This window comes from Melanotaenia boesemani, chromosome 4 (assembly GCF_017639745.1).
Source record: "Melanotaenia boesemani isolate fMelBoe1 chromosome 4, fMelBoe1.pri, whole genome shotgun sequence".
Lineage (NCBI taxonomy): Eukaryota > Metazoa > Chordata > Actinopteri > Atheriniformes > Melanotaeniidae > Melanotaenia > Melanotaenia boesemani.
The window spans coordinates 15,656,668-15,683,287 of NC_055685.1; the positions used below are offsets into that span (position 1 = coordinate 15,656,668).

At 37.8% G+C, this 26,620-nt stretch overlaps 1 protein-coding gene across 1 annotated transcript; it reads right to left on the bottom strand.

The window, feature by feature from the left end:
* Window positions 1-23,874: 23,874 nt before the first annotated feature.
* helt (helt bHLH transcription factor) lies at window positions 23,875-25,680 on the bottom strand. Its single transcript, XM_041983907.1, has 4 exons — window positions 25,595-25,680; window positions 24,898-25,002; window positions 24,531-24,627; window positions 23,875-24,350 (listed from the first exon to the last, which is right to left on the bottom strand). The coding sequence occupies exons 1-4, from the start codon at window positions 25,619-25,621 to the stop codon at window positions 23,875-23,877; spliced, it is 705 nt and encodes a 234-aa protein (XP_041839841.1). The 5' UTR covers window positions 25,622-25,680.
* Window positions 25,681-26,620: the final 940 nt, after the last annotated feature.

A 26,620-nucleotide genomic window follows, 5' to 3' on the forward strand; every position in this document is an offset into this window, starting at 1 on the left:
TTGGAATCTGGTCACTGAGATCCTGTAACTGAAATCTTATCTTCCAGACTTGACTCATTGGTCATACAACTCGGTTCAAACTAGAGTGGCTCATCTTGTCTCAGTTTTGGTTCACAGAGGAGACGCTGCACATAACGTCCTGTGGTCACATGTCTTCCAGTGTGGCTGCATTACAACATGTATTTGCAAAGCTTGCTGCTTTATGGCTGGAACAAATTCATACAATATGACACTGTTAATTAATAAAAGAAAAAGAATACGTGCAGAGTGTTGCTATTAGATGCATGTTATAAAGAAATCAACGATGTTGACTGATTAAAAAAAAAGTCACCCTAAATGAAAAATGAATTAGATTATTAAAATGTCTGTAACTATTTAGAAAATGGCCACCTGGTGGCGCTGCTTGACCGTGGGGGAGTCATAAGCAAGTTCACAAAGAGTCAACATGATTTCCACTAAGCAGCTGCGTATCACTGCTAGTAATACTTTAGAATAAAAATGGCTTTATTTGTGATGATTTTTGTCCACACCTGAGTTTTGTGTGGGCACACAAAGAATTTAAGTCCACAGGTTGACAAAACACAGTAGAGATGTATATGTTATATATGTGGTTTTTATAATGTATGGATATTTTAAAGAAATGTAGATTTTAGTATCATACTTTTTATTATGTACTCTTTCTTGTAGGCCAGTCAGCTTAAGCCGATGATTTATAGATCAAAGTAGAAGAGTGGTGAGCTGTTCCAGTCTTACTGTGTAATAATCCCTTGTACAGCAAAAAGTAAAGCAGGATGTTCTGATCACTATTGTACTGATTCTGATTCTAGAAATGTAATTTTATTATGTTTTCTGGCAACTTTATTTATTAAATCTGAAGTATTTTAAGTTGTTTTTTAAACTAAATAAATGTGTGGGTTGCATTATAATCGCAGAAATTAATCTCTGATGTATGGAGCATTAGGTTGGTTAGATTAAAAACCAAGATGACTCCATTTTAAATCCTGCTTTTCTGAAATGTAAACAAGCCTTAAAAGTTGTTCTCATAATCAGTTTTAATTGCATGCTTGCTCACTATCTTAATTCTCACAGAGGACTGTGTTAACTTCTTTTCAGGAGGCTACTGAGGTTGTCAGTCCACCTCCTGCTGTGTTGTTCTATCTAGTTGATCCACTAAGTGGCACTAGAAAGCTGGGCTATGAGAAAGAGCATCAGTGACATCCCCAGAGACCCAATGTGGTGCCCAGTGAAACAGGTGCTTTTCCTCACCGAATTTCTGCGCAACAATAAAATTAATGCACCACTTTACTTGTTCTCCATAGGGAAACCCTCCTAAGTAGCTCCCTTCAGACAGGTCAGAGGTCAGGCTCAGCTGCAAGGCTGCAACCTTAGAACTGGTCAGGAATTAAGTGTCTTGTTCGCTTGTGCACCTGCTATTTGGCAAGTAAAGTCATGCAGTTTAACCACATAGATTTATTCAAGACTTGAGTACTGTAATTGAGCTTTCACATTAACCCTTTTATCTTGAGAGATGTATTTATTCAGTTTTTATGTGTATGTGTACTGTTTAAGTTTACACTTAAATATTTTGATATTGTTCATTTCCTAGGGGTTTATTTATAAATTTATTGTGATTTACCCCAACATTTAAATATAAAGTCATTATATGAAAAAGTAATGGGTTAAAATTATTATTTTGTCTACATGGGATTTAGCAGTGATATGAAAAAAATGGGAAAAATAAACGTTTTGTTGTAGGCTGTCTTTTTTTTTTTCTTCTTTTCTTTTTTTTTCTATTATTATCTAAATCTAATCTAGATCTGCTAAAGTCGTTGCTCGGTAACCTCGGAACTTCAAGGGAGGGGTCATGGTTTGGGTGGGGTGAGCTTAGATTTGCATTTTGAGTATGAAGAGCTGCAGGTGTCAGAGAGTTAGCCCCCCACCCCCATGCACACATATACCCAGCCGTTACACACAATCGTTACGCACCACTCATGCACCAATACAGTTACTGATTTTATCTGCTAAGTAGAGGCTGTGATGAGCATCTCATTACTCCTCAGTTCCCCGCTGCCTGTGTCAGACATTAGCAGCTCAGATATAATGGAGATTATGAATGTCAGACAGGGTTAAACCCACTGATATTAAAGTCAGACCTGGTCAGCATAGGAGCTTTTTTTTTTTTTTAACTTTAGGGTCCCAGTTTTTTTTTATTTGGCTTTAATTCAATTCAGGCCTTGAAAACTTGCTAACATATGTTTATTAAAGATTGGATGCCCTCCGATCTGAAACAGATACAGACTATAGCACAAAACGTTAAATCAACCAATTTGATAACATTAGAAATTAGGGCCCCAAAGAGAGGAAGAAAATTCACCAAATCTCTGGAAATGCTGATGCATTGTCAGAAAAGTTTTCAACTTACACAACATTAGGTGCACCTATAGAGGCCAACACTACTGTTCCATTATATGTAGGCACAGAACAGACTGTAAACGTTGTGTTTTAACTAATCAGACATCCCCCAACACAAACTGGGAAAAGTAGTTCATGCTAAAATTATTATGTAAATGTTAATATTAATAAATGTCATAAATACACAAATCTCTGTATCTCTACATGACTTCCCTACACATTTGGCTGACTTCCTCAAGTCCACAGGCTGCTTTTAAAGCGGGAGTAAGGTAGGGCAAACCATTGTTCATTTTATAATTCAGCAAGCTGATTCAAAAAGGTAACATACACAAAATGCGTTCATTTAAAATGCTGGACGAAAAAGTTTAAGGAAACAGATCGGGTACAGTACAATGACAGTTATCAAAGTCCCTTAATATAATTTAATCCATCAAATGCATTGGCACACAGGAAAGTGTTATGGTTTGATTATAAAAAGAAAGAGTATTTGCAGACCTGCAGTTCTTTATTTGTGCATACATGTGCATAAAAACTGAAGCTGTTTGTACATTTACACTTTTTACTTGGGGCAGAGAGAAAACCTGTTTCTGACAACCTAAGATGCCTGGAAGGTTTATAACACAGAAAAATCTGAAATTTAATCTGGGTCTAACCCAATCAAATCTTTGTAAACCTACAGCAGTATTTTAAAATTAACTCTTGACAGAAAATATACATGATCCACTTTTCTGGTCCCAGTGGGGTCCCAGTTGGCTGTCACTGTCTTATCAAACTTTTAGGAAGACCCATAAATATTCCTGTAATAACCTTTGGTAAAGACTTTGTTATTGTAACGTTGTAGATTAGTAACATCAGGTAAACAATAATAGTTTAACTAAAATACCAGTTTACTTTGGTGGAGTATTATGTAGATATAATAGTTCTTTTTACTCCAGATAAATACACATTTGCTACTCTAGTGGGTATTTAAGACAGCAGGGTGGCTTTTATGGGAATGATTTGACATCTGTGCAAGTGATGTTTTTATTATTTTAGGAGACACAAAATTATGCCTTAAAAGATGCAACACAACCAACAATTAACAGACGTTTTCAAGACACATCATGTGTTTTGACTTATACAGAAACGAGAGGAACATGAATAAAGAACTATGCCATTCTCTCCTAATAAAAAGACAAAATATTGTTTGTTTGTTCCCTAACAAGAGTCAGTCGTCAGTTCCTTTTTAAAGCCACAATACGTTTGTTCTGAGCAGGCACAGAGATAAGGCTCTTCCCAGCTCAGAGGATCTTTGTTTACCCTCTGCTATTTGGTGCTATTATTGGCTTTTGGGCTATTTCCATAAACATTAAAGAGGCTAACTGTGACACAGTGTGAATTAAAGAAAAGAAAGGTGGAGACAGACTCACGCAGCCCACGGTTCACACCTGCAGTCAGGGCAGTGCCCGTGGCAGAGCAGCCAAGGTGGGTGAGCACACATGCACACACAGAGCTGTGGAGAAGGAGGGGAAATCTCCATGACCAATCAGGAAGACCTGGAGACACACGATCAGTGGGAGATAAAGGGATGGACATGGCAGGAGTGGGGGTGAAGGGTGAGAGACCCTGAGGCTAAGGGAGAGTGGCAGAAAAAAAAGGGTTCATGAGAAAGTGGAGTGGCATGAGAATTAAGAATGGATGAGTGCAAAGCCGGAGCTGAGGAAAGATAATCCGAGTATTAAAAGAAACAAATCTGATCATAAGGGAGGGTCTGAGAAGTATGGCCTCCTGGAGGTGATGTGTATTGCTGTTTGACTTTGCAACGTCGAGCTGTACATAAATATGATATTTAGGAGGAAGTTGGCTAAACTTGGTGTAATCATCATCTGCAAAAGATAAACTATTCTCTAAATTTCAACTATGTTGCTAACCAGTTAACTGTCTTCTTTAATTAGAAAGAAACCATCAATATTATGATCTCAACTTTTCAGATATTTATATTGCCTGTGTTATATTTTAAAAAAGCAGTATTTTACAGAACAATAACTCACTAATTAATCAAGAAATTAATATGAAGAAATATTGTTATGAAGAAAATGACAGAACACCAGACACATATTTGCACCAAACAGGTCATAAAATTTGACCTTAGCACCCAGAAAGAAGTGGACAGAGGGTATAAGTGCTGGATTTTTACACTGAACACAAGTGAAACATTTGCACTAACTAAAGGTATTAATTTACTTTGTTGTCTCTGATGCATATTTGTTTATTTGCAACAGTATTTACTTAGTTGGAAAAAGCCTGGCACATGAGGATACATACAGTGTATCTGTTGTTATTTTTTTATGTTGAAATTTTTGCAAATGATTAGCTCTGCAATAATGGTGCACTTCCCCTTCCTTGCACCTTGCTTGACTCTTGCATCACTTTACACAGAAACCTCCTGCAGCTACTGAAACCACTGCTGGCACAGTAATTATATGCCAGCTGCAGTCAAATTTCATGCACAATTTTTAGATTTGTGATGAAGTTAATGTTGACAAACACGAGTTATTGACCCCAAATTTATTTGTATGTATAATTTAAAATATTGCTATCTAGTAATTGCTCATTTATTTATATTTTCTTACAGATTTTCCATGATTACTTTCTGATTCACCAGATTTCTCTTTATACAAGCAGTCTTTAATTGTTTGTGTGTTAAAAATTTGAGGGTTCTTTGCTGTAGTTCTTGTGTTAAATTTTTCAATTTGTTTCATCCTGACATTCGCTGTAATCGATCTAAGTTGATGGGCTTCTCTCTCCAGTGACTATACCTGTTTGCCCTGCTCAAAATCATCGGAGCTTATCCAGCCGTACACCATGGACATGTCACTAGTCTGTCATGGGGCGAACAAAAGAGACTATCCAAAAAGAGAATTGTCCTTGCTCATTCTCACATTAATGACATTTAGAGTCATCTATTAACCTAACATCTCTGTGTGTGGACAAGAGGAAACCAGAACATCTGAAAAAACAGGGACATCATTAATTTTCAAGCCAAAAGGTCAAGGTTCAAAAAGGAATCTTCTACTGAGGTGACCATACTCAGCACTGCATCATTGTTCGACCCCTAGCTATGAAGCACTTCTGTAAAGCTGCATTTTTACTTTACCAAGTTAACTTTATACCTGACCTTGATACATTTATGTCTCTGTGAGATCAACCCTTGCAAATAGCTGCTCCACCCATTTTGATCGTCAAATCAGAACCCAGTTCTTAAAAGATCATTTTCTTTCTTCATGGTAGAATAAAGTAAGTAAATGTACTCAACTAGAATACTTAAAGGCATTTGTAAAGTAGCTCAGTATTTTAACACCATACTACTCTATATTTTGAGATATTGTGCTTTTTATTTCACAAAACACAACCACAACTTCTACTTCACAATGTTTCACATCGACTTGTATGTGATGGCTCTTCTGCCATCACATAGTGTTGGCACTGAGTATCTCAGTATGTTTTCCATTTTATTTACTTCCAAGACACAGTTCCCTTATTTAATTAAGCTACAATTAATTTATTAAACTATCCTGTGACATGAACATTTCATCTCACTTCGGACATTTTAAGTAAGGATGCACATTCAATAATATACAAAAAACTGTTGCTCCTTTTGTTGTTGAGATTTGGGGATTTCTGGGGTTCAGAAGGGTCGCTGTTTATACTTCAGATGTGAAGCTGGGAGGCAGCAGTGCAGGCAGCTGCTTTATTGATAATCTCCAAATTGGATAAATGAGGTATTAGTAAACCTTGTTCGCAGTTCATTTTATAGGATTTGGGAAAAACCGGAGTGCAGGAAATGCACTAACAAGATTTCCTAATATGTGTGTGTGAGAGCGTGTGTGTAAGGGTGAATTTATGTGTGATTGGGTGAATGTGACATGTAGTGTAAAAGCACTTTGAGTGATTAACATATAACTAAAATCCATGTCCCGTTTTTTCTTTCGTAAGTATACATGCCAGTGAATCATGATATTCCTGTGTATTGTAGGTGTGAATATGTCTTTTGATATGGGCAACACCCCCAAATAAAAATAAAAAAAAACAAAACAAAACAAAAAAAAAAACATGTGAGGGTAACAAGAATTCTTTTCTGTGACATTTAGGTCTATCTTATCTTCCACTCCTTCACACCAAGTAGTAGGAAAATGTTAAATAGCAGCTCTCATCTCTTACCAACGATAAAAGAAAACCAATCTGACCAGTGGTCATTCAAGGTAAACTAATCAGTTCGGCTTAGTTATAAACGTATAGTACTCTCAAAATGATGGGCTGTCTAATGCAAGTGTGTGAACCACATTCATCCATTATTCGTAGCACTTAGAAAAACAACAGTCTCTTCAAAGCTTAGTATCATTTCAGGTTGAATCTAAACCCTCTTCACAGGCCTGAGTCCCAAATTAGTAGGGTCATTTTATAAGGGAAATAATCTCATCGGGAATTAGAGTGTAAAGAGGAAGAACCTTTTGACACAGCTTGAGTTTAGGTTGTGAAGCCTCTATTGTGGCTTACTGGTATGTAATTAAATGCATTGATATTAAAGTGGACACTGTTTTGTAGAGAGGCTTTCTTTATTGTGGGAAGATGAAACTTTCCAACAAGGCAAAGGAGTGATGATTTCATCTATTTAAACATAGAAAAGCTTGCACCATACACACTTAAAAACATGTTTTTCATAGTTTTGTGTTACGGTGTTTTAGTAAAGCTTTTTTTTTTTTAAAAAAAAAGTGCTTATGAGATTAGTACTATTTCTAAGAATCAACAATATTTTAATTGATTGTCATAAAAATATTCAAATGAAAATATTTTAACTTTAAATTCGTTAAAGGAAATTAAAAAAATAATCAACAGATTTTCACACTAAAAGAAGTTTTCAGCTAGCTTCTAATGGACTAGACTTGATGAAAACCAAAATATGTTTTCTGTAAAGAAAAGGGAAAAACTATTACAAAACTGATGTAAACTAAAAACGCTAAATATTTTGCTATTGACTAGTCAGTTTGGTTAAGTATATTTTTATTTCTCAAAACATTTACTTCCAAGCTGTTGAGTGGAAATTCCATATTTTAAGTTTTAGTCTGTGTTTAGTGGATTTTAAATACAAATTTAAGCTCTGCAGGGGAAATTCTGGGCAATTTGACCACAGCTGTTAGATTTGGGATAAAAGCTGCATTTTCTGTTTTAAATTTTTTTATCTTTACTGAAATGGATGATTTGTGTAACATTTTTTTTAACATTGTTAGATTCATTCATCGTTACATTCAAGATAAAGTTGATTGTAAGCATCTTATCCCAACAATAACCAGCTCGTCTTGTTAAGACCGTCAGCAAAATGTTACATTTCTTGGTCTCTTTAACTATTCTGTGCCTAATATGACTTTAAGTAAACTTTGAGAATAGAAGATTTTTCCAATTTTTCCAATTTTAGTTTTAGGCATAATGTATAATTTACAGATATCCACTACATGTCAGACAAGTTTAGTCAAACATTATGTCTTCATACTGTTTTGTCTGCTGAAACATGGTTTCAGATTATTTAAGAACCATTAAAGTAGATTAGTTTGAAAGGGCCTTAATGCCTTTGATAAATCAATTTGTTTTAATGTGTATTCCTGTGCCATTGTTTATGTGTGTGTGTTTGTGTGTTCCTGTGCTTGTGTGTGTGTGTGTGCCTCATGGGGCATCGCTGACCCTTTAATAGGGGGATAAGTCCCTGCTTGTGCGTCCATCTTGATTTGATGGCCAGAGAGAAGGCTGATTGACCCCTTGACCCTCTTGTATGAGGGGGTGCTCATCGGTGTCCGGAGCTCCTGTCAGGAGGTCAATGAGCGACGGCTGCTCAGGACATGCTGAGCCTTGGCTAAGTGACTGGACCAGATGACCACCCTCTGCTTTGACACTCCCGTGTGCCTTCTAGAGCTTGTCACAGTGAAGCCGGGACTCGGGACTAAAGCTCAGGTTTGTACAGCTGTTGCTGAAGCGTTCACTGCTCTGCAAGCGAAAGTTTTACTGACCTCCTGGGCTGCAGCAATGCTGTCTACACAGGACTTAAACACTGATTTTATCATTTGTTTAGGAAATGACTTGATACTCTGTGATGATATATATGTTTCTTTGGACCACATGAAGTGACTTTATTTTGAAGTTTGCTATCACCATCTGTATTTTTACTGACTGTCATAGCTTAAAACATAAAGTAGCTTTTAATGCTCATAATCATCAATTTTAGTATGTTCAGTAAACGTCACGAGAACAAGGACAAGTAACAGTCAGATAAGTGTTTAATGTGGCACTGTCTTTAAGTTTATGAACCTAAAACTGACTGTAGCTAAATCTCAGCATTAGCTAACACTTATTACTGATTACTGCTCTTTCATCTCAGTTTACCTGCTAATTCAGACTCCTCCAATCATCCCAGAAGGTAATCTTTCTTGCAACGTTAGTACGCAGTTGTTCTGTAAAGGTTAAATGTGGGAAAACAAGGGGTAAATAAAAAAAATATATTGAATTTTAATGCCTAGAGCATTTCCTTAAACCGCTACAATGTCGCTTTGCCTGTTTTCTTTTCAGGGCTGTAGCCAGGGAATAAAAATAAGAAGGCTATTAAATCATGGTCAGGCAATGGGTTCACTATGAAACCATGTTATAATTTAATTATTAGAAAAAAATTTTTCTTAGCTTTTGAATTTGCACCATTATTATTAAAGAAGCCCTTTCATTCACTATGGTTGTTCCTATATATCATTATGAGCTCAACGAGTTTAGCAGCAAAGCTTTTGCCAGTTTTCCCAGCTTTAAGAGTTGCTCATATAAGATTATTCCAAAACTTCATGAATTACACCTGGTCCAGCTGCCATCATTTAAGAGTCAGAGTACATCCTGGATTGGTTGCCACTCAATCTCAGAGAAAAAGAAGAAAAACAGCCATGCACACTCACTTCTATAGGTCAACTTAGCATAACCTAACCTGCATAAAAACATTGAATAAAACATATTTATGTGATCATATATTGTGTTTGCAATAAATCTATCTCGTGTGACTGGTGAGCTTACAAATAATAATTATAATAAAAAAAAACTAGTATTAACAAGTTACAAGCAAATATTATGAGTCAAGCTACGGACTAAAATGTAGCAATTAGCCTACGTGTTAGTGGATAAAATCTACCAAGAAGATTGATGGTATTATCATCATTTGGTTTTAAATGGTAAAAATGGAAACAGACATAAATAAGCAAAGAGAATATTTTGTATTACCTTCTGTAGAGCTGTTGTATAATTAATTTCTCAATGAATTCCACAAGGTTGATCAGCAGGCACTTCGTGTGAATGTGTGTTTCCTGTTTCACTGCATTTGTTCATAAATTTTGTTTTGGGTTCATACCCAGTTTATTCAAGTGATTGTACTGAATTACTCCTGTCTTTGTTTAATTAATACTCAGCATTAAACTAAGTATTCTCACTAATCGTCATAACATTCTTTAATTACATAAAGTATTATGGCTTAAATTACAAAAAAAATGAGCAAATAACTTGATTTTAACTGAATTGTTTCATTAATGCCTTAGATCTAAGCCTTAAGGAGGAAAAATGGGATCTTCTTTTCAGTTTGAGAGGGCTGTTGGGTAATGAGGAGGTCAGATTAAGATACCGTGATCTGCTAATTTCTTTTCCACCAAATATTATTTTAAACTTTGCATTGGTGCCATCATTTGTCAGCACATTTCACTCCTGGTGCAACCAGCCTGTGTACTGGTGCACATGAAATATCACACCTCACTGCAGCTAAGCACAGCTGAAAATGGATCATCCCAATGTGGACTCTGGTTAAAGTGAACAAGGTAATGAATTTTAAACTGCTATAGTAACAGCTCTCAGACATGTGGTTTTAGTGTGTGAGCATGGGTGAGTGGGTGGGCGTGTGTGTGCGGTTAGGATTTGCAATTGTGTCTATGTATCTGTATGAATGTAGGGGATATGTGCATTAACAGGGGTGGGGGCTGGGAGTCAGCCTCTGTGTATGTGTGAGTTTATGTGCTGAGGATAAAGACCTTGCAAACCAGCCTGGCTTAGCTGACAGGTGACAAGGGTTGTTTTGAAAAGGGATTTTGTAATACCAACAGTGAGGAAAAAGGCTGGGGTACCAAGGGACCTCTGAAAAGAGAGAAAGAGGACTTTTCTTCCTGCAGTGAAGGAAGAGAGAAAAACCCCTGAAGGCTTCGAGGGACTTAGAGATCCCACTAATCAAACTGCTCCACCGTCTAGCGCACTCATTTTTATTCAAAACACAGAAATGCTAAATCATTCCAATCGGATTGATCCCTGTGTCAGTGCCTGTGTGGTATTTTCATTCTCTCCTTTCCATCATGTCCTCAACTCTGACATATCAGTCAAGCAAGGACAGGGCTGTTACAAAGAGGACTGATCCAGAGGCAGCCTAATGGTTAAAAAGTGGCATTTTAAATGTTTTTGTGAATTTGCATGAGTTAACGAGCCCTCTTGAAATGAAACACTTAAAATTACTTTGGCTTCAGAGCATTTACTCCTAAATTTTAACTTAAACAAGGTTGCAGCTTTAAACTCATATACAGTGGTTTATAAAGCATGTTGTCAAGATGTGACATCATGAAAGAGACCATGCACAGGTACAAGAAATTGTTAATCTTTATGGTAGAAAATTTAAGTCTTGCAAATATTAACATATTTCATTCATTATTCAACCAAACATACAACAAATTTCTGGGTAATTTTTGCTTCATAAAATGAATTTTAACAATGAAGTCAATAACAGACCATCCTGTAAGCCCTTAGGTTATATCACTGACAAATAGCTGACACATTTATCAAAACACAGTGTTTTTAGGGCACATTTCAGGTAACAGGGAGGATTTATTTGCTGCCTGTGTGTGATTTTTACCCACACATGTATCCCGCCAGCATACAAAAAATTCTATGCATATTAGGTAAATTTGCTTCAGGTTGGTAACCAAAAAAAGCCTCCCATAGTAGCTTAGTAAGTAAACTGTGCTGCTAAATTTAGATAAAATAAAAATAATTTCTTGGTTTAATTTTTAAATTATTCAGAAAATCTGAAGAAATCCCTGTACACTAGGTGCAAACTTGTATTCTGATGGCTATGGTCTTTGGGCTTTCATCAGATTTTGTTGTAGAAATCATTGCATGGGCTCAGAAAATCATTTGAATATGACTGTCTGTGAATACAGTTCCCTCAATAAATACAAGTTTTAACTTGATCATCAATCCATCCATTTTCTATACCGCCTATTTAAATTCAGGGTTGTGGAGAAGCCAGAGTATCCCAGCAATTGCCAAGAGGGAAGGTTCAGCCTGGACAGGTCGGCAGACCATCGCAGTAAACTTTATCATGCAAAAAATAAATACATAAATAACACACACACACACACACACACATATATATATATATATATATTTATTTATTTATTTATTTTATGGAACAAATAAACTATTCCCTAGGCTTGAGAACATGAGCAAATACAGCTATTTAGCCATCTAATGCACTATGGCAAGATGCCCACTCTGCACCCCCTCAGTGTGTTCACCTTCAAAAGTGGACTAACATCACAGTGGATTAGTGGTTGGAATGAACAGAGAAATTGTTAATTGTTTCTAAAAAGAAACAAAATTTTAGGGTTAAACACCCCTGCTGTGACCCAGCCTGTCTAACAGAGAACATTTGCCCAAGCAAACAGTGGCCTGTCTCCCACCTCCTCCTCCATCTCCACCTCCAACCCATTACACCCACCAAAGTGCCTTGTAGCAGCGCAGGAATGGAAAAGGGAGCAGCGACTCTACTCTCATCCTTTCCACCAGTGTCCAAGATTAAATCGTGAAATCATTTAGTGTTTGTGTGGTCCTCTCTTTGCCATGTGGAGAAAGGATGGACTGCATAGGGAGAGAGAGGAGCTCCAGTCAGTGTGTGGGAACCACATAGGAAGAAATCCCCGGCTGATCCCGGCCAAGACACTTTGTTTTTCTGCCCTCCGCTCCCACCCCTTCCCACCCTCTCTTTCTGTCCATCGATTTTTTGTGTTTTCATTTTTATTCATTGGGTGATCGGGGTGGAGGCAAGGGTGTCAAGAAAGCAGGGGGCAATTTGCGTGAGTGTGTATGTGTGTGTGTAGGAGGAAGGGATGTGGATGTAGGTGCAGGCCTCAGACCAGGCCTGTCAACAATAGCCACAGTGTTGTTTGGGTTGTTGCGTCCAGGACTCTTGGACATTCTTCCCATGTCAGTATAATCACTACTGGGAGGTAGCTCCATTACGGATTACCATATCATTAATAGTTTCCATGACTTTTGTTCAAAGGCTACTTGTGTAATGTTGCCTTGTGGATGACGGCTAATCCGCTGAGCTGCAGCTGTAGGAAAGGAGAAGGGTAGATCCCACCATCAGTCTCTCTCTGCCTCACACACACATATAGACACATATAGAGGCATCCCCCTGTCCCAACCCACGGGGATCAGGCCACTGAAGGACAGATACAAACAACAGTCACATACAAAGTTCCCCCATAGCGAAAAGAAACATTTATTCTACACTTCCCAACTGATCCTCTGCCACCGCCTCCCCCTCCTCCCCTCTCCTCCCATGTCCCTGAGTTGGCTGTCATCCTCCCATTAAAGCCCTACCCTCTCTTTATCATAGCCCTCCTCTCAGATGGTGGGCCAGATTAGGAGGGGAACAATAACAGTTTTCAATGTAAAATGTGCGTCTTGTTAGTCCTTTTCCCCTCCTCTCCCATCTCAGGATGGGAAGAGAAAAGGAGAAGCGCAAGCAGCCATTCAGAAAGTTATCTGTGGGTGTCTTCTCCCCACAAAAGTGGGCTTGTTCTGTGGCTGCTTTAATCCTCCTGTTTCTCTCTGCCATTAGAGTTAGTTGTTTTTGTTTTGTTTTTACAGACATTTTAAAACCATAAACAGAAAGTTTCAGACAGATGTATCTGTATGTATTTCTTAACGATTTGAGGTAGAAAAACATAAAACAGATGAAAGTATAAAAACTACATTTTGCAGGTATCTTCTCTGAACATGCAACATTAAATAACACTATTTAAGTCAGTGTTTGATATCAAGTAAGACAGCTTTATCACAATGATCTTTATGCATTTAAATATTGAGTATAAATAAACAGAATTCACTATGATGGAAAATTTGTAGGAGAAATCAGGATTGATATTTATATATGTAATTTTGAAATATTGTGGGAACTATAATACCTCAAAATCTTCAAAATACCACTTCAAAATCGTAGCATTAATTAAGATTCATGACTTCAGAACCCAGAATGTACTGTGAATTAATCCCAAGTGCGTTTAATTTCTTTTTTTTGCATCAAACTTGAAATTTAGCATCAGGTATTGGGCAAATAAATCAGTGATAGAAAAAAAAATCTACAAAAAAGATCTGAAAAGAGTTTCAAAACAAAACACTGTTCAGTGCTGATACACAACGCAAATAATTTAGTATACAGTATGTTACCCATAGAACTTGTTCAGTTCTTTTTACCCCATCCAGCTCTTACAAACACAATGTTGTTGTTTTGTGTAAATCATAATTTATGTTTGAGATAGTAAACTGTATCTCAGTAGTAAGTATGTGTAGTGAGACACAAATATTTCCTTTGAGATCCACACGCTGATTCCAGGGATGAAGACATTCTAAATGCATGTATCATGACAAAGCTTTAAAACATTAAGTAATACTTTAAGGCTCTATTCTGTAATAACAATGACATTTACACATGGTTTAACATCCAGTAAAACACTCACAAACATGACATGACCTGTCTGCATCCTGCTGGGATTGCAACTATATTTTAAATTATCCTTAAATTTTCAGAATGTTTTGTGTCAGAAACACTGCGTGAGTGACATGTGGTTGTTATTTCATGGTCTGTTGTTTGTTGCGCTGCATCATGTTCTCGTGTTGGACATGGACGCCCTGCTGTGAGGTCACAGTGAGGTCAGTGGAGAGCTTACTGCTTCTCCCACCACCATGTTGGCCACCTATTAAACTGCTGCAGCTAGAAAGAGAAAAAAATAAAATAATTCTTCAGTTTAATAGCATTATCATGTCGTATAAAAACTGCTCTTATGTTCCTCCAATCCACAGATGGAGCTGTGTTTAAAGTTACCTCCTAAGAGCACCTTTAGCTTTAGCTCGAAATTCACTCCAGAAAAATTATTAGCAGGATTTCATTCAGTTTCAGCATATGCAGTCACTTGAGATAAAGTCTTCAAGCCTAACTCAGTGCCAATCTCATCCCTGCTTTATTTCTTTCTCTCGATTTGTTAATCACATGGTGACCTCAGAGGCTGACCTGTTGAGCCCCCGGGTCCACCCTCGCTGGCCCTGTGCTAGCCCCCATGAGCAGCTAAATACAGAGAAGTGTCCGTCATCTGGCCCGACAAAAGGGCAAACATACCACACTCACCCCTCATGAGTCCAGCCATGCGCACAGGGAGCACATTAGGAACTCTGGGTTTTATTTACCGTTTCTTTTTGGTCCTCCAAAGAGTTGACTGGGGCGTCAAGTTTGTCAGGTGCTTCAGCTGTGACCGCATGACCACATCTCTCTCTCTCACACACACACACACACACACACACACTGCTTTTCAGATTTGCGAAAAGCCTCATGTTGTATTCTCTTGACCAACATTGTCGTTTTTCATATCCTCCACAGGCCACTGAAGCGTTATGTTATGACAGGAATGAACTGGCCCCGGTTACAACTTAAAGAAACCTTTACACGTGAATGAAGTCTCACAACTGAGATTTCAGCCGAAAGGACAGCCGCCCTCTTTCAGTCCTAAATAGAAAATTCTAGTGATGCTTAGGAATAGAAACACGTTGAATCTGCAAGGAAATAAATAATAGGCACAGCCTTCAACTCTACAGTCTTTAATAATTTCACTAAAATCAGTGGATGAGTAACCAGTGAATAGTTTGTTAAAAATCACCAGTATTTTTTCACATTAATCCAAAGATTATATAGTTGCTTGGGTAGATGAAGATTAATCTGTTCTGCATTTTGAGGAAATGCCTCAGTAAAAATAGAAATATCAGTGTATAATGTAAAATGGTTGGGAGTTAATGTTCTGCACTTGCTAAATAAAGTTGCCATGTAGTACCAGAAAAGTGTTCATCCTGCATGTTATAAGATACAGTGTAGAAGTTCACAGTTAGTTAGAAATTTCAAACAAATACTAATAATATTTTTCTGCAAATACAAATAAATATAAAGTCTGACTATCTGACTTTTATTATGCTAGTATTTTCAAGCGAGCCTCCAAATTTATGAGACTTATGTATTTTTTGTAAGTTGAGTCCATATTTTTTGTACATTAATTTGATTATGAAATGTCTTTTGGTTGATAACAGCTACTTTAAATCTTGCATTAAAAAGATGAAAGACAGCATCTCTAGTTTTTTCTCACCAGAATAAGAATTAGAGACAAAAGCAACTGAGCCAGTTTGATGGAGGAAATGGAGAGAAAGAAGAGCAGCAGGAGGAGGTGGTGGTAGACCAGTAGTGAAGTGGGGGAAAAGGGAGAGGATCTGCAAGACTGCAAGATGAGGAAGGAGAAAAGGAGATGTGCTGGTCTCAGACAGTGAAAGGAGAATATCTGATCCTTCACCAAACACCTCCAGTCCAGCTGGTCCACATGGAATAAAAAAATGATAAAATAAGACATTTTGCATTTTAATGAAAACTACTCAGTCCTTTTAAAATAAACATCTCTATTCATTCTAATTATTATCTTTGCTTTAATATGAATAATTGGGGCATTTCTGAATGAGAGGAGACAGGAAGAGAGTTTTAGTATTTTGTGTGCAACGTATTTTAGATCGATTGCTCAGGTTAAATTCAAAATTAACAAACGCTCCAAAACTTTCCTCCTAGGCCAAAATATGCTATGTTGTGCATGTTAACCACCATTATAGTTCCTATTAGTGTTTTTCTTGTTGTTATATTGTATGATTAGTTCAGTTGTGTTTTAAGCTTGTATCTGTTCTCCTCTCCATCTTCTCTACATACCTAAGTGAGGGATCAGCACAACCAAAACACAAGAGTTTCTCAAAGACTTTCCAAGGAAGAACTAGGAGAAGCTTCTGCAGCAACTGGTGTAAATCCGATCCATGGACTTGCTGATTGTACACTACTCACAAGCTACTCACTTCCACCAGGATTGTCTATGTGTGTTAGTTTGTTTTTGAGAGTTTTAATTTAGTGTTTTTATTAGTCTGACTTTGTCTTGCTTTAGATTTTGTTTTATTTTTAGGGCTGATGTACATTTAAAAAGTTTGGTTTTGGTTGGACAAGCACAATAGCTGTTTTTAATTTAATGCCTTTTTTTTGCTGACTTATTTATCTTTTAAACAATCAGCTGTTGATGAATGTTTTATATGTTAAAGTATGAATAAATCCTGACAAAAAAGTCAAGAAAATGTCTCACTACAATATAACAGGTAAGTTAATTTTATGTCTTAATAATGCGGTTGTAACCATATGAACCTATAATAGGTAAACAAGTTTCCTATAAGTGTTCATTAATGTTTTTTAATCTAAAGATTTTGATATTTAGAATTTATGGTCTGTCTCTCAAGAGAAAGATGGTGATTTTCATTAGCATTGAAGCACTCACTGGTCTTCATCTCACTGTGTGCGTTTCTGACAGATTTCAGAAGCTGCAGACAAAGTGGCATCAATGCTGAGTAAACAAACTATTATAACAAGTTATAATTATTGTACTGACATCAAAACAAACAAAACAGTAAAAAGTGAAAGCCTGTATCTTTATTAGTGTTGCTTTTATTTAACCTACTCTTTCAAATTTGAATAATTTATTGATGGTGTTAAACTTAATGCCATTAATCTTTAACAAAAAAGGTCTTCAGTTTTAAGTTATGCTTCTCCAATGGAGACGTCTTGTGAAATTATCCACATGGTGTTATATTTGCCTTGTCTTTACACACGACTCTCTTTACACAAACACACAGGAACTGGTATGTATGGCGCTCTTTGTGTTGCTACCATGCAAAATTACCTGATTTATCGTGAGCACTTTTCAATGTCACACTGTCTGTGCTCGTGACAAAAGTGCCCCTTGTTGTGGCACAACAGATAACCAAACCCAGCCTCACGAAGCGCACTGCACCGACCCAAAACACACACTCTCAACCTTTTGTCCCCCAAAGACAAAGCACTGCTCTTTCCCTTGGCAAATGATGCCTTAATTGTGCAAGTTAACAAGCTTGCTGTTTTTTCCCATGAATAACAAAGAGTTTCATCCAAGTTTGTTGCTTTTTTGTTTCTTCAACTCTGAGCTCTTTTCTATAATGTGCCGTTACACGCTTGTTGGGCAGTTCCCATGCGGCTGCTCTGTTCGCTGGTGATGCTCAGATTGTTTGCGGTCATGGTGACCGTGCTGTACATGAGAAAAAAGAAACTACACAACAACAGAAAAGGACAAAAAGCAGTAAAATGACAGACACAACTGAAATGATGGTCCACAGTGGGATATTTTGTACAGTATTCATTATGTTGCCATTTATTCCGAGAAGTCTTCGACCCCTCTCTGCTCTCCTGCCTTTAAAACACTGCCTCTTTTATCACTCTGTTCATTTTTGGCTCAAATATCTTTCTTCTAAATGGTAGTAGCGATGAATGGAACATCTCCATGGATTTGCATAATCTGATGGCATTGCTGTTGAGCACATAGAGTTGTGTGCCAAGTGCAGAAAGGTGAAGCTGTCATCCCTTAGCAGGGGGCAGAAACAGCAATGAAAATCTTTTTCCAGCAACTTAGTAGTCAGATTTTATTTGATGCCTGAGAAATGCATAAATGATGTCCAGATAATCACGACGTCTGCTTATTTTCTAAAACACTGACATGTCCCTTAAAAGGTAAATTATCAAATTGAATATTTACACTTTTCACACTTTAAACCAGCTCAAGGATGCGCTTTCAGACAGTAAAGGATCATTGATAAGGGTTGTTTTTCTCCCCAACAGACTCCATTCATGTCTACTCTCGCCTTACAGTGCCCGTCATTCTTGAGACGTGGCTGGTGCCAAGGCGGTAGGATGGCTGCCTCTCTCTGATGGGAAACTGTTGCTCATGTGTTGGGTTGGCTGCCAAGTTTTGGCATTATTGGTGAGGGAAGGGAGGGAGGAGGGGGTGGGGGTTGTACAGAAAGGGGGCCCTTTAAACCCTGTGAGATAGTGCTATCTGCTGTGGGAATGATCTTCATCCCTTCTCCCCCCTAGACTTAGACTCTCTCTCTCACACTGTTTCTGTTTCTCTCCATCTCCTCTTCTGTCTCCGTGCCCCCCTCTTCCCCCTCGCTCTCAGCCCCTTGTCCTTTCATGCTGTAGATCAGACAACCATCCTGAGGTGAGCTGGCGGAGATCTGATGCCATTGGGGCACTTTGATTACCAACCAGCACCGACTGTTGGATATCTCACAGCTTGCGTGTTTCATTGGCTTGCCTCCCGAAGCACGACTGTAACCCTCCTTCACACGCATGCAGAGACAACACAAACACCCAACAGCAGGGGATTTGCTGTTGTCCTCTGAGAAGCTTAGCTAGGTCTGACTTTAGTGCTCATGCAGATGCAAAGATCAAAAAGGAGCTTTCAGTCACTTATAAGGCAAAATCAGCATCTTATCCTTTTTGTGTTTTGATCCAAATGAGGAGTCATTCCACATTTTAGGGACAAACTCTGTAGAAGAGGTTTAGATGAGAGAAGTGGTCAGACTTGTATGTCTGTAGTAAAACGACAAAAACAAAAAGAAACATCCACATCATGCTTCTTTTTATCTGAATAAAAAACAACCTGGGAAAAAATCTAAACAAACAGAAATGAGTGTTTCAGAGCTGTTTAGACTTTTTCTTAGCCAGATGCTGTAACTTTCTCTGCTTGCAACTGAAAGCTGGTTTATATTAACCAGTCTAAGTTTGCTAGTTTTCGAAATGGTCATATTATTTCGTTCAAAAATACTGGACTTGTCATTCCTGTCAGTCTAATCTAAAAAGCAAAATTTCTCTTCAAATGCTCCTCTTTCTGCACTCACTTTTAATCTATTAAAAACATTATTCACCTTGGGGTAACTCATTTTATTGAACAAAGCAGTCCTGAAAAACATTTAAATTTCCATTGGATTTTTACAGTAATTGGACACAACACAAGTCACGAACACAATTAAACTCGATAAGAAATTCTTTTCACTCAGTTTTTGATCCAAAGAGATTTCTGACTGTCAGACTGAAAACTACTGAGCTCTCCTGCCTTTTATCATATACAGTACTTATGCACGGTGGGAGGTTTTCGGTGCTGAAAATGAAACTAAATAAAAATGTAAATCATGCCATGAATGTTTTTAGATTTTAATTAAAGAGCAAGTCTGTATTTGGGATAAGTACTATTTGCCTTCAGTGTAGTGCCAATACTCAAGCTATACAACATAATATTCTCTACATCTCACAATAGTTGTGAACACTTCATGCTGACTGAGTGATGTTGATTCAGGCACTATGCTGGAGCCTAAGTATAAGTTGCAGGACTCCTTCTTTCAGCTGATGACAATTAAACATGGAGTAAAAGGAATTCACAGAAGAGAAATACTCAGAATAACAAAAGAACATCAGTTCTCATTCAGGATACTTCTGACGTGGATAAAAACATTGAACAGAATTAATTGCAAACCTTGTTTCCTGAAAGTGTGGGTATTTGGAAAGTTTTCCTAATCAAGAAAATTGGCTTTTTGTAGTGAATAATGTTCTAAATACAGCAGAAACCGTAGGGTAAAAAATGGACAAGTTGGGAAATTTATCAAATTCACCTTGAGATGGTTTGTTAACTAATTTTTAATCATTGCAAAGTAAACCCCATTAAAACACGTATTAACTGGAGCTTGGCTGACGTATGTATCTGTGCATCTAACAAAAACGCCTGTGAGCCAAAGGGTGAACATCTCAGTGTTGATGCAGTAATTCTTTACATTTTGGAAAATGGTCACATGGTTTATAAAATTTTCAAAATATAAAAATAAATATATTACAGTTTAGCCTGCTTATAGTTACTCCAATGACATACAGTGAAGTAAAAGTACATCAGCCCAAAACTGTTTCTAATTTATTGGATAATAGCACACATAATAATAGCACAAAAAAAAAGTCTCTCAGATATTTCAAGATGAAAAATAGTAATCGTTGAGCAAATGTCCGCATTACGTCAGCACAACAGAGAATGTTTGGAAAATGATTACAGTATCATGAACATTTGCACTTTTAAATTCATTGTGAAATATGCTCAAAGAAATTATTTAAATTTTAGCACAAATTAAGACAAAAGATGTCAAATTGCTCCCACAGGAATGAAAATGGATGGTTGTTAAGGTTTCTTGTAACATGTATTAACAGGCACTCCTGAAGTAGTTAACAGAGGCCTTGTTCAGTGCTTGGTTTAAATTGGATCTATTTCTTCAAAGGTATGTTTGTTAAACTATTGATTTACCTCTTTTTGGGTAACCCACATCACACCTTTTCAGACATATTTACAGCTTCAAATCTTAGGTTGTGTACTTCAGAGCTGCCAGCCCACACTACTACACACACAGTGGAAACCAGGTTTGAACCTTAATGATGATGTTGTAATTCAGCTGATTTTGGCCAAACCACAGGAAGAGTAGCTGCTGTGAAAGGTCAGCAGCTAATATGGATCTAATAAAACAAACAAACAAACTCAGCACAGAGATGCAGGACACAAGATTATCTATGATGCTCAGAAAAAGACAGAGGATGTGTTCTGTGGTGAAGTAAGCCAATGTTTAAGCTCTGATATTTATGTTACATTCATTTGAGATACCGCTAAAATATTTTTGTCAATTCATAGCAATGCTTCCCAGGACCACTAATAATTATTTATACTTTCAGTCTCTGCCAGTCTTTATTTGGGACACAAAAGTCTCAATAATAATTTATCTTTTGCCACACTAATGGACAGATGATGTTCAGGTGGGAAGTTTGTAATCCAGGAACAGTCACACCAAGAAAAGTCAGCTGACTAGTTTACACTGATACAGCAAATGTCTGTTTTCTGATTGTTGCTTTCATTTCTTTATGGCTGATTTAATTTTTAATAATATGCTTTTACCTAGAAGCATAAAAAATAACCTATTGAATTACCCACTTTATTTTCACTATATTATCTGATTCCACTCTATGCGTTTTCCTGTGTGTCTCATCCTAAACACCACAGTGTATCTTTATCTTTAGCAGCCACTGGCATGTTGGGATAAGGTGGAATCTGGGATTTCAAACAGAAATGTTATGTTGACAAAAATTTTGAGATAAACTTTGTTTTAAAGTAGAGTAGCTGCTTTGGATTTGAGATTTTTTTAGGGATAAAATAGTACAATCTCACTCCCATCAGTCCCTTGCTTCTAACAACACAGATTTTTTTTTCTTTCTTTCTTAATTATAAACTTGCAACACTTTATATGCATCAAAGTTAAAGTTTAGGAACTGAGTCTGATTGTGTGTTCCTTTGGGGCTCCAGTGATGAATATTTTTTAAAAGATCAGATTATTGGTGTTCAGCATGTGATGTTAACTAAAAAGGTAAACATTCTCCAACTAAAGCTTTACCGATGAGACTCATTTTAAATGACAATAAATGGTCTAGAGTCTGTTTTTATTCCTGCTCAATGTATTATTATTCATGTGATGTGCAGCGATTAAATCTTTCTCATGTGGCTGAACATGAGTCCACCTCCCTCCTCCTAGTTTAGAGTCAGGATTTAAACCAATATTGAGGCTGTAGAGATCCAAGTATGCTCTCAAAAGCTTTTTTTTTATCTTTTATCTCATTGTCAGTTTTCCATCTGCATGGGCACTGTCTTTCACTTCTTTCTATTGCTCTCTTGTTGTTTGTGGTTTTGGTCAGGGGCTGGTTAATGTGGGTTTATCCAGCCATTCAGGCGTTTAACGTGAGCTTATCTATCTATCCATCAGTCTTCCACTCATCCATGGAGAAATGATTTTTGCATCCATTCTTTCTGTCCATACATTCTAACTTCCACATGAGGGTAGCAGCACACCTTGCTGTGTCTGATACCGAAACCAACACATGTTTAAGATGCAGTGTGTGTGTTAATTTAATGTTTGCCTCCAAATGAAAGCAGAGGGAAACTGTTTTCTTGCTCTCCTCTCATAGAAACTTTGATTTCATGGTTTGATCATTTTTCTTCGCAATCACTCAAGGATGAAGCACCAGGACTCTGAGATTGTTCCCTTTCAGGTCCACAACAATGGAGCTCCTTGGTTTAAGAAACATTGAGTTTTCCCTCCTTCTCTCTTTTTCTTTTTTTTAACCATATTTAACAGAAGACAGAAGGATCCTGGAAGCAGTTTATTAAGATGTTGTGGTCACACATATAGCAGTAAAACAGTTCCCTAAAAACACATCTCTCTTCATCTCTTGAGTCAGTTAGGAGGTAAAGAGTCTTTTAGTTGTGGAGTGTTTTGTTGTTGTTGTTGTTGTTGCTGTTGTTTTTGTTGTTGTGTGTGTAGATCTCAGTTTTCTTTTTTAAATTGTTGGTGATGCAGTGTTGCTCTCATGGTTTGTTTTCTGACTTAGGAAACAATTGATTTTACATGTAAATAAGTATCAGCCTTCAATCAGGGTGGATTTTCTTCTCTGCATAGCATCTATCTGTAATCCTACTGAATAGCCTCATTTGCCTAAATATATGGAAAGAGCAGAACTTGGCCAAAGTTCAGAGAAGACAACTTTTTTTCCTTGGAATCATCCACAGACTCCTAACACACACCTTATTTTTGTTGGACTGTAGGTGCTGAAAATATTTACTAACTTATTATTGTGATAAAACAACAGATTAGAATTTTAGGGGGAGGGGATTGTTGGGTTTGCTTAAGTGCAGGTTTAGTTGAGAGGGTGGTCCAGTGGGGAATCAAGCCTTAAAACAGCTTGTTTATGGAGAATATAAAGATTTATTTATCTGTGGCATTTATAATACTGTATAGCTATACTGTGAAAAAACTTAGCTGCTTTTATTTACCTTTAATTGTATATGTTTGTTCCCAATAAAATATTACTTGTGACTTCATAAAGTTGCAGGTTAAGATGTTTTTTTGTTTGTTAGTTTGTTTGTTTTTCTGTGATTTGTCCTTTTTAGCCAGAAAAGCAGTGAAGGATTACAAATTAGACATAATTTGGATATAGTACCACACAGTGTCACTCGGCCACCTTAAAACATAAGTGTAAAAATAATAAATAGAAGTACTTTTAAAAGAGAAATAATGTATTTATTCACAACATATACATCATCCAGCGGTATAAATAATATTAACAGGTCGAGGCAACGCTAATTACATGGCGTGTTGCGCGCTGTGCAAACTAAACGTGTTTGCGTGCGGGTGACCTATGAAGTTAAAATAATGGTGATCAAGTCCTTGCACCGGTGACAAGTATCCACCATGCTGCTGTGTGTGCGCCGAGAGCGGCATTGCTGGGTAAGAGATGCTCGGGCTGCGGGCGGAGCTGTGCCAGGAAAAGTGTCCCGGAGGGCTCTGCTGGTAGACAGAGTCCGACGGGCTGTGGCTTTGGTGTTCTGGGGAGGAGTGCAGCTGGCTGAGGTAGTCAGACGATTCCGGCATCGTGCCGACTGACCCGAATACAGGCTCGGTGACCACACGGGACTTTGACTGCAAAAAGGCGAGGATCCGCGCGTACTTGATATCTTTGGTTTCAGCTCTGTCCTCTGTGGTCAGGTAGTGCACCAAGTTCTTCATGCACTCGTGGTATCCATAGTGGAAGTAGTTGGCAAATTCAGCCAGGAGCTCACCTGAAATTAGTCACAGGAAGCAGCGATTACATCCCTGCAAACAGGACGTGACATGCAGGTCTGCGTAAAACTGGATTTGCAGTAAAAATTGAACAGAGTTACAGAGTCCTCAGTTAGAACGCAGAAAATATTTAACTTTGTAGATAGGACAGCAGTAATGTGACGTTTAAGTTTACTGACCTTTCTCTCTTCCACGGGGAAAATCCGCTGAGTGGAGCGCTCGCAGATATTGAACGGTCATCTCCAGGATTTCAGCTTTCTCCAGTTTTCCAGAGTTCTGCAAAAAATATATCTGTTCAAAAATCTAACATTTATGAATGTGTCAAGGAAAATAAGCTTTAAGCCTTAATGTCTGAGAAACATAGAAATCTCTCTCTCTCTCTCTCTCTCTCTCTCTCTCTCTCTCTCTCTCTCTCTCTCTATATCTATATATATATATATATCTCTCCCTATATATATATATATATATATATATATATATATATATATATATATATATAGTAGTAAATCTATTAACACAAAATATAATGGAACATCCTCACAATACCTGTTTAGCTAGGGCCATCGGTACAGTTTTTCCAAGTTCGTTTAGGCAGCGATTAATTCGGTCGCGTCTTCTTTTCTCGATGACTTTGTGGGAAATTGGCGTTCTCTATGAAAACATGAGGAGAGAAAGAATGAGTGCACAAAATCTCTGTAGTTCGTCTCGCTTAAACCTAGCATGTTGACCAAAAACTAACGAAAGTAAAGAAATTCCAGATTAATCAGCACAAAATTAAGGTTAAAGATTGTTTCATGAGATCTATTCTTGCAATTATTTGCTCGATGCGCGCTTTGTGCTCCAGAGCGCGCAGCACATATCTGCGCCCTGGCCAGATTCTTCAACTCTGAGGCCCCCGTAGGGAATAGTTAACGCGTCTGTATATACTTTTTTGTCTTTTAGCAAAGTTTACACATTACATGTGTTTGTAAGTTACACTACTGCCACACAAAAAAATGTAAAAGTGGTAAATGGATTCTTTTACATCAACAATGCGCCGTAGTTATCCTGTGATTCGCGCCAAACTTTGGTGCAAAACAGACTTACATTCCACTATTAAAATGTGTCCAAAACTAAGTTCGACAGTAATTGTAACGAACATTTCTATGTAAAGATTTCCAAATGATAATTTAAAAATCACAAACGTGCCATGTTGCCAAAATATATTAGTCCACAAAATGCAGAGCGCACAAGGAGCGCATACCTTCCTGTCCTTCATTTTAGATGCCATCGACGAATCCCTCGAAAACTTGAAAAAATAGTTCAGCTGTAAGTTGGAGGGATGTTAAGGTCTAGCACGAGATGAATCAGACTGAGGTTTGAGGGGAAAGCTGTCTCTTATAAAGGGACCATCCAAGGGACTCTGGCATTCACGGTGTAAATTATTCCATGGGATTAGAGCCATGCATTGGCTAAATGTGTGCATTTAGGATCAGTTTAAGAAATAGTAAAAAAAATCTAAAGCCATGGGCTGGCAGGGGGGCAAACCTGCTTTGTTAATCCACGTGGCTGTTCAAAGGACACGTGATTACTTTTGGAATATTATTTGCATAGTAACAACCCAGGCGGGAAATAAGAACTGAGAGTCGGGATCGCCTGATCCTGCGGGGCGCACTGTGCGCACTCAAAACAAAGCGGGCGAAAAAAAGAAACCCTTTTTCTTCCAACTCGCGTTTCTCACACGATCGCCTGTTTACAAATCCCAGCAAGCGATCTTAACTCTCATCCAAGCCTGGTCCGAGTTTTAAGGCCTGTCCAGTATCATTAAAGTAATTAAGTAAGCCTTTAATAGGCTGTTCCGCCAAGTTCAGGGGAGATCTTTTGGAGACGGAGTCCCCCCGTTTGTTCCCGGCGTTTCTCACACGACTTGGTGACACGTCCATCTTTTATGAGAGATGGCAAGCTTTTTGTTTACATTCTTTATTTTGTCGGACTCCTCGGCAGGTGTGTGATTAGCCCTGGCACACGAGCGTCGTCTGCGTCAAGGCCAGCGTCTCCAGCAGCCTCTGGCACACGAGGGTTACCCACCACTGGAGACTCTTTGGAGAGGCTCAATTTGTATCCTATTATCCTATAAGAAAATGTCTATTCAGTCGAATGAATAGTTTCATTGGCCTAAATTTTAATAATGCTGTGAAAGAAAGGGAGAAATAAAGAAGAATGCAGCTGGTGTGAACGTGCATTATTCCCCGTCACCTGCAAGATGGGTAGCCTGAAGACCCCTATTCAT

What these genes read in the sequence shown, in the direction of transcription:
- helt (XM_041983907.1), bottom strand. Translation starts at nt 25,621, where the DNA reads ATGGCATCTAAAATGAAGGACAGGAAG. An exon ending in CTAAAATGAAGGACAGGAAG is followed by an intron (nt 25,003 to 25,594) that starts GTATGCGCTCCT and finishes ATGTTTTCATAG; the next exon opens with AGAACGCCAATTTCCCACAA. An exon ending in CGATGGCCCTAGCTAAACAG is followed by an intron (nt 24,628 to 24,897) that starts GTATTGTGAGGA and finishes TATTTTTTGCAG; the next exon opens with AACTCTGGAAAACTGGAGAA.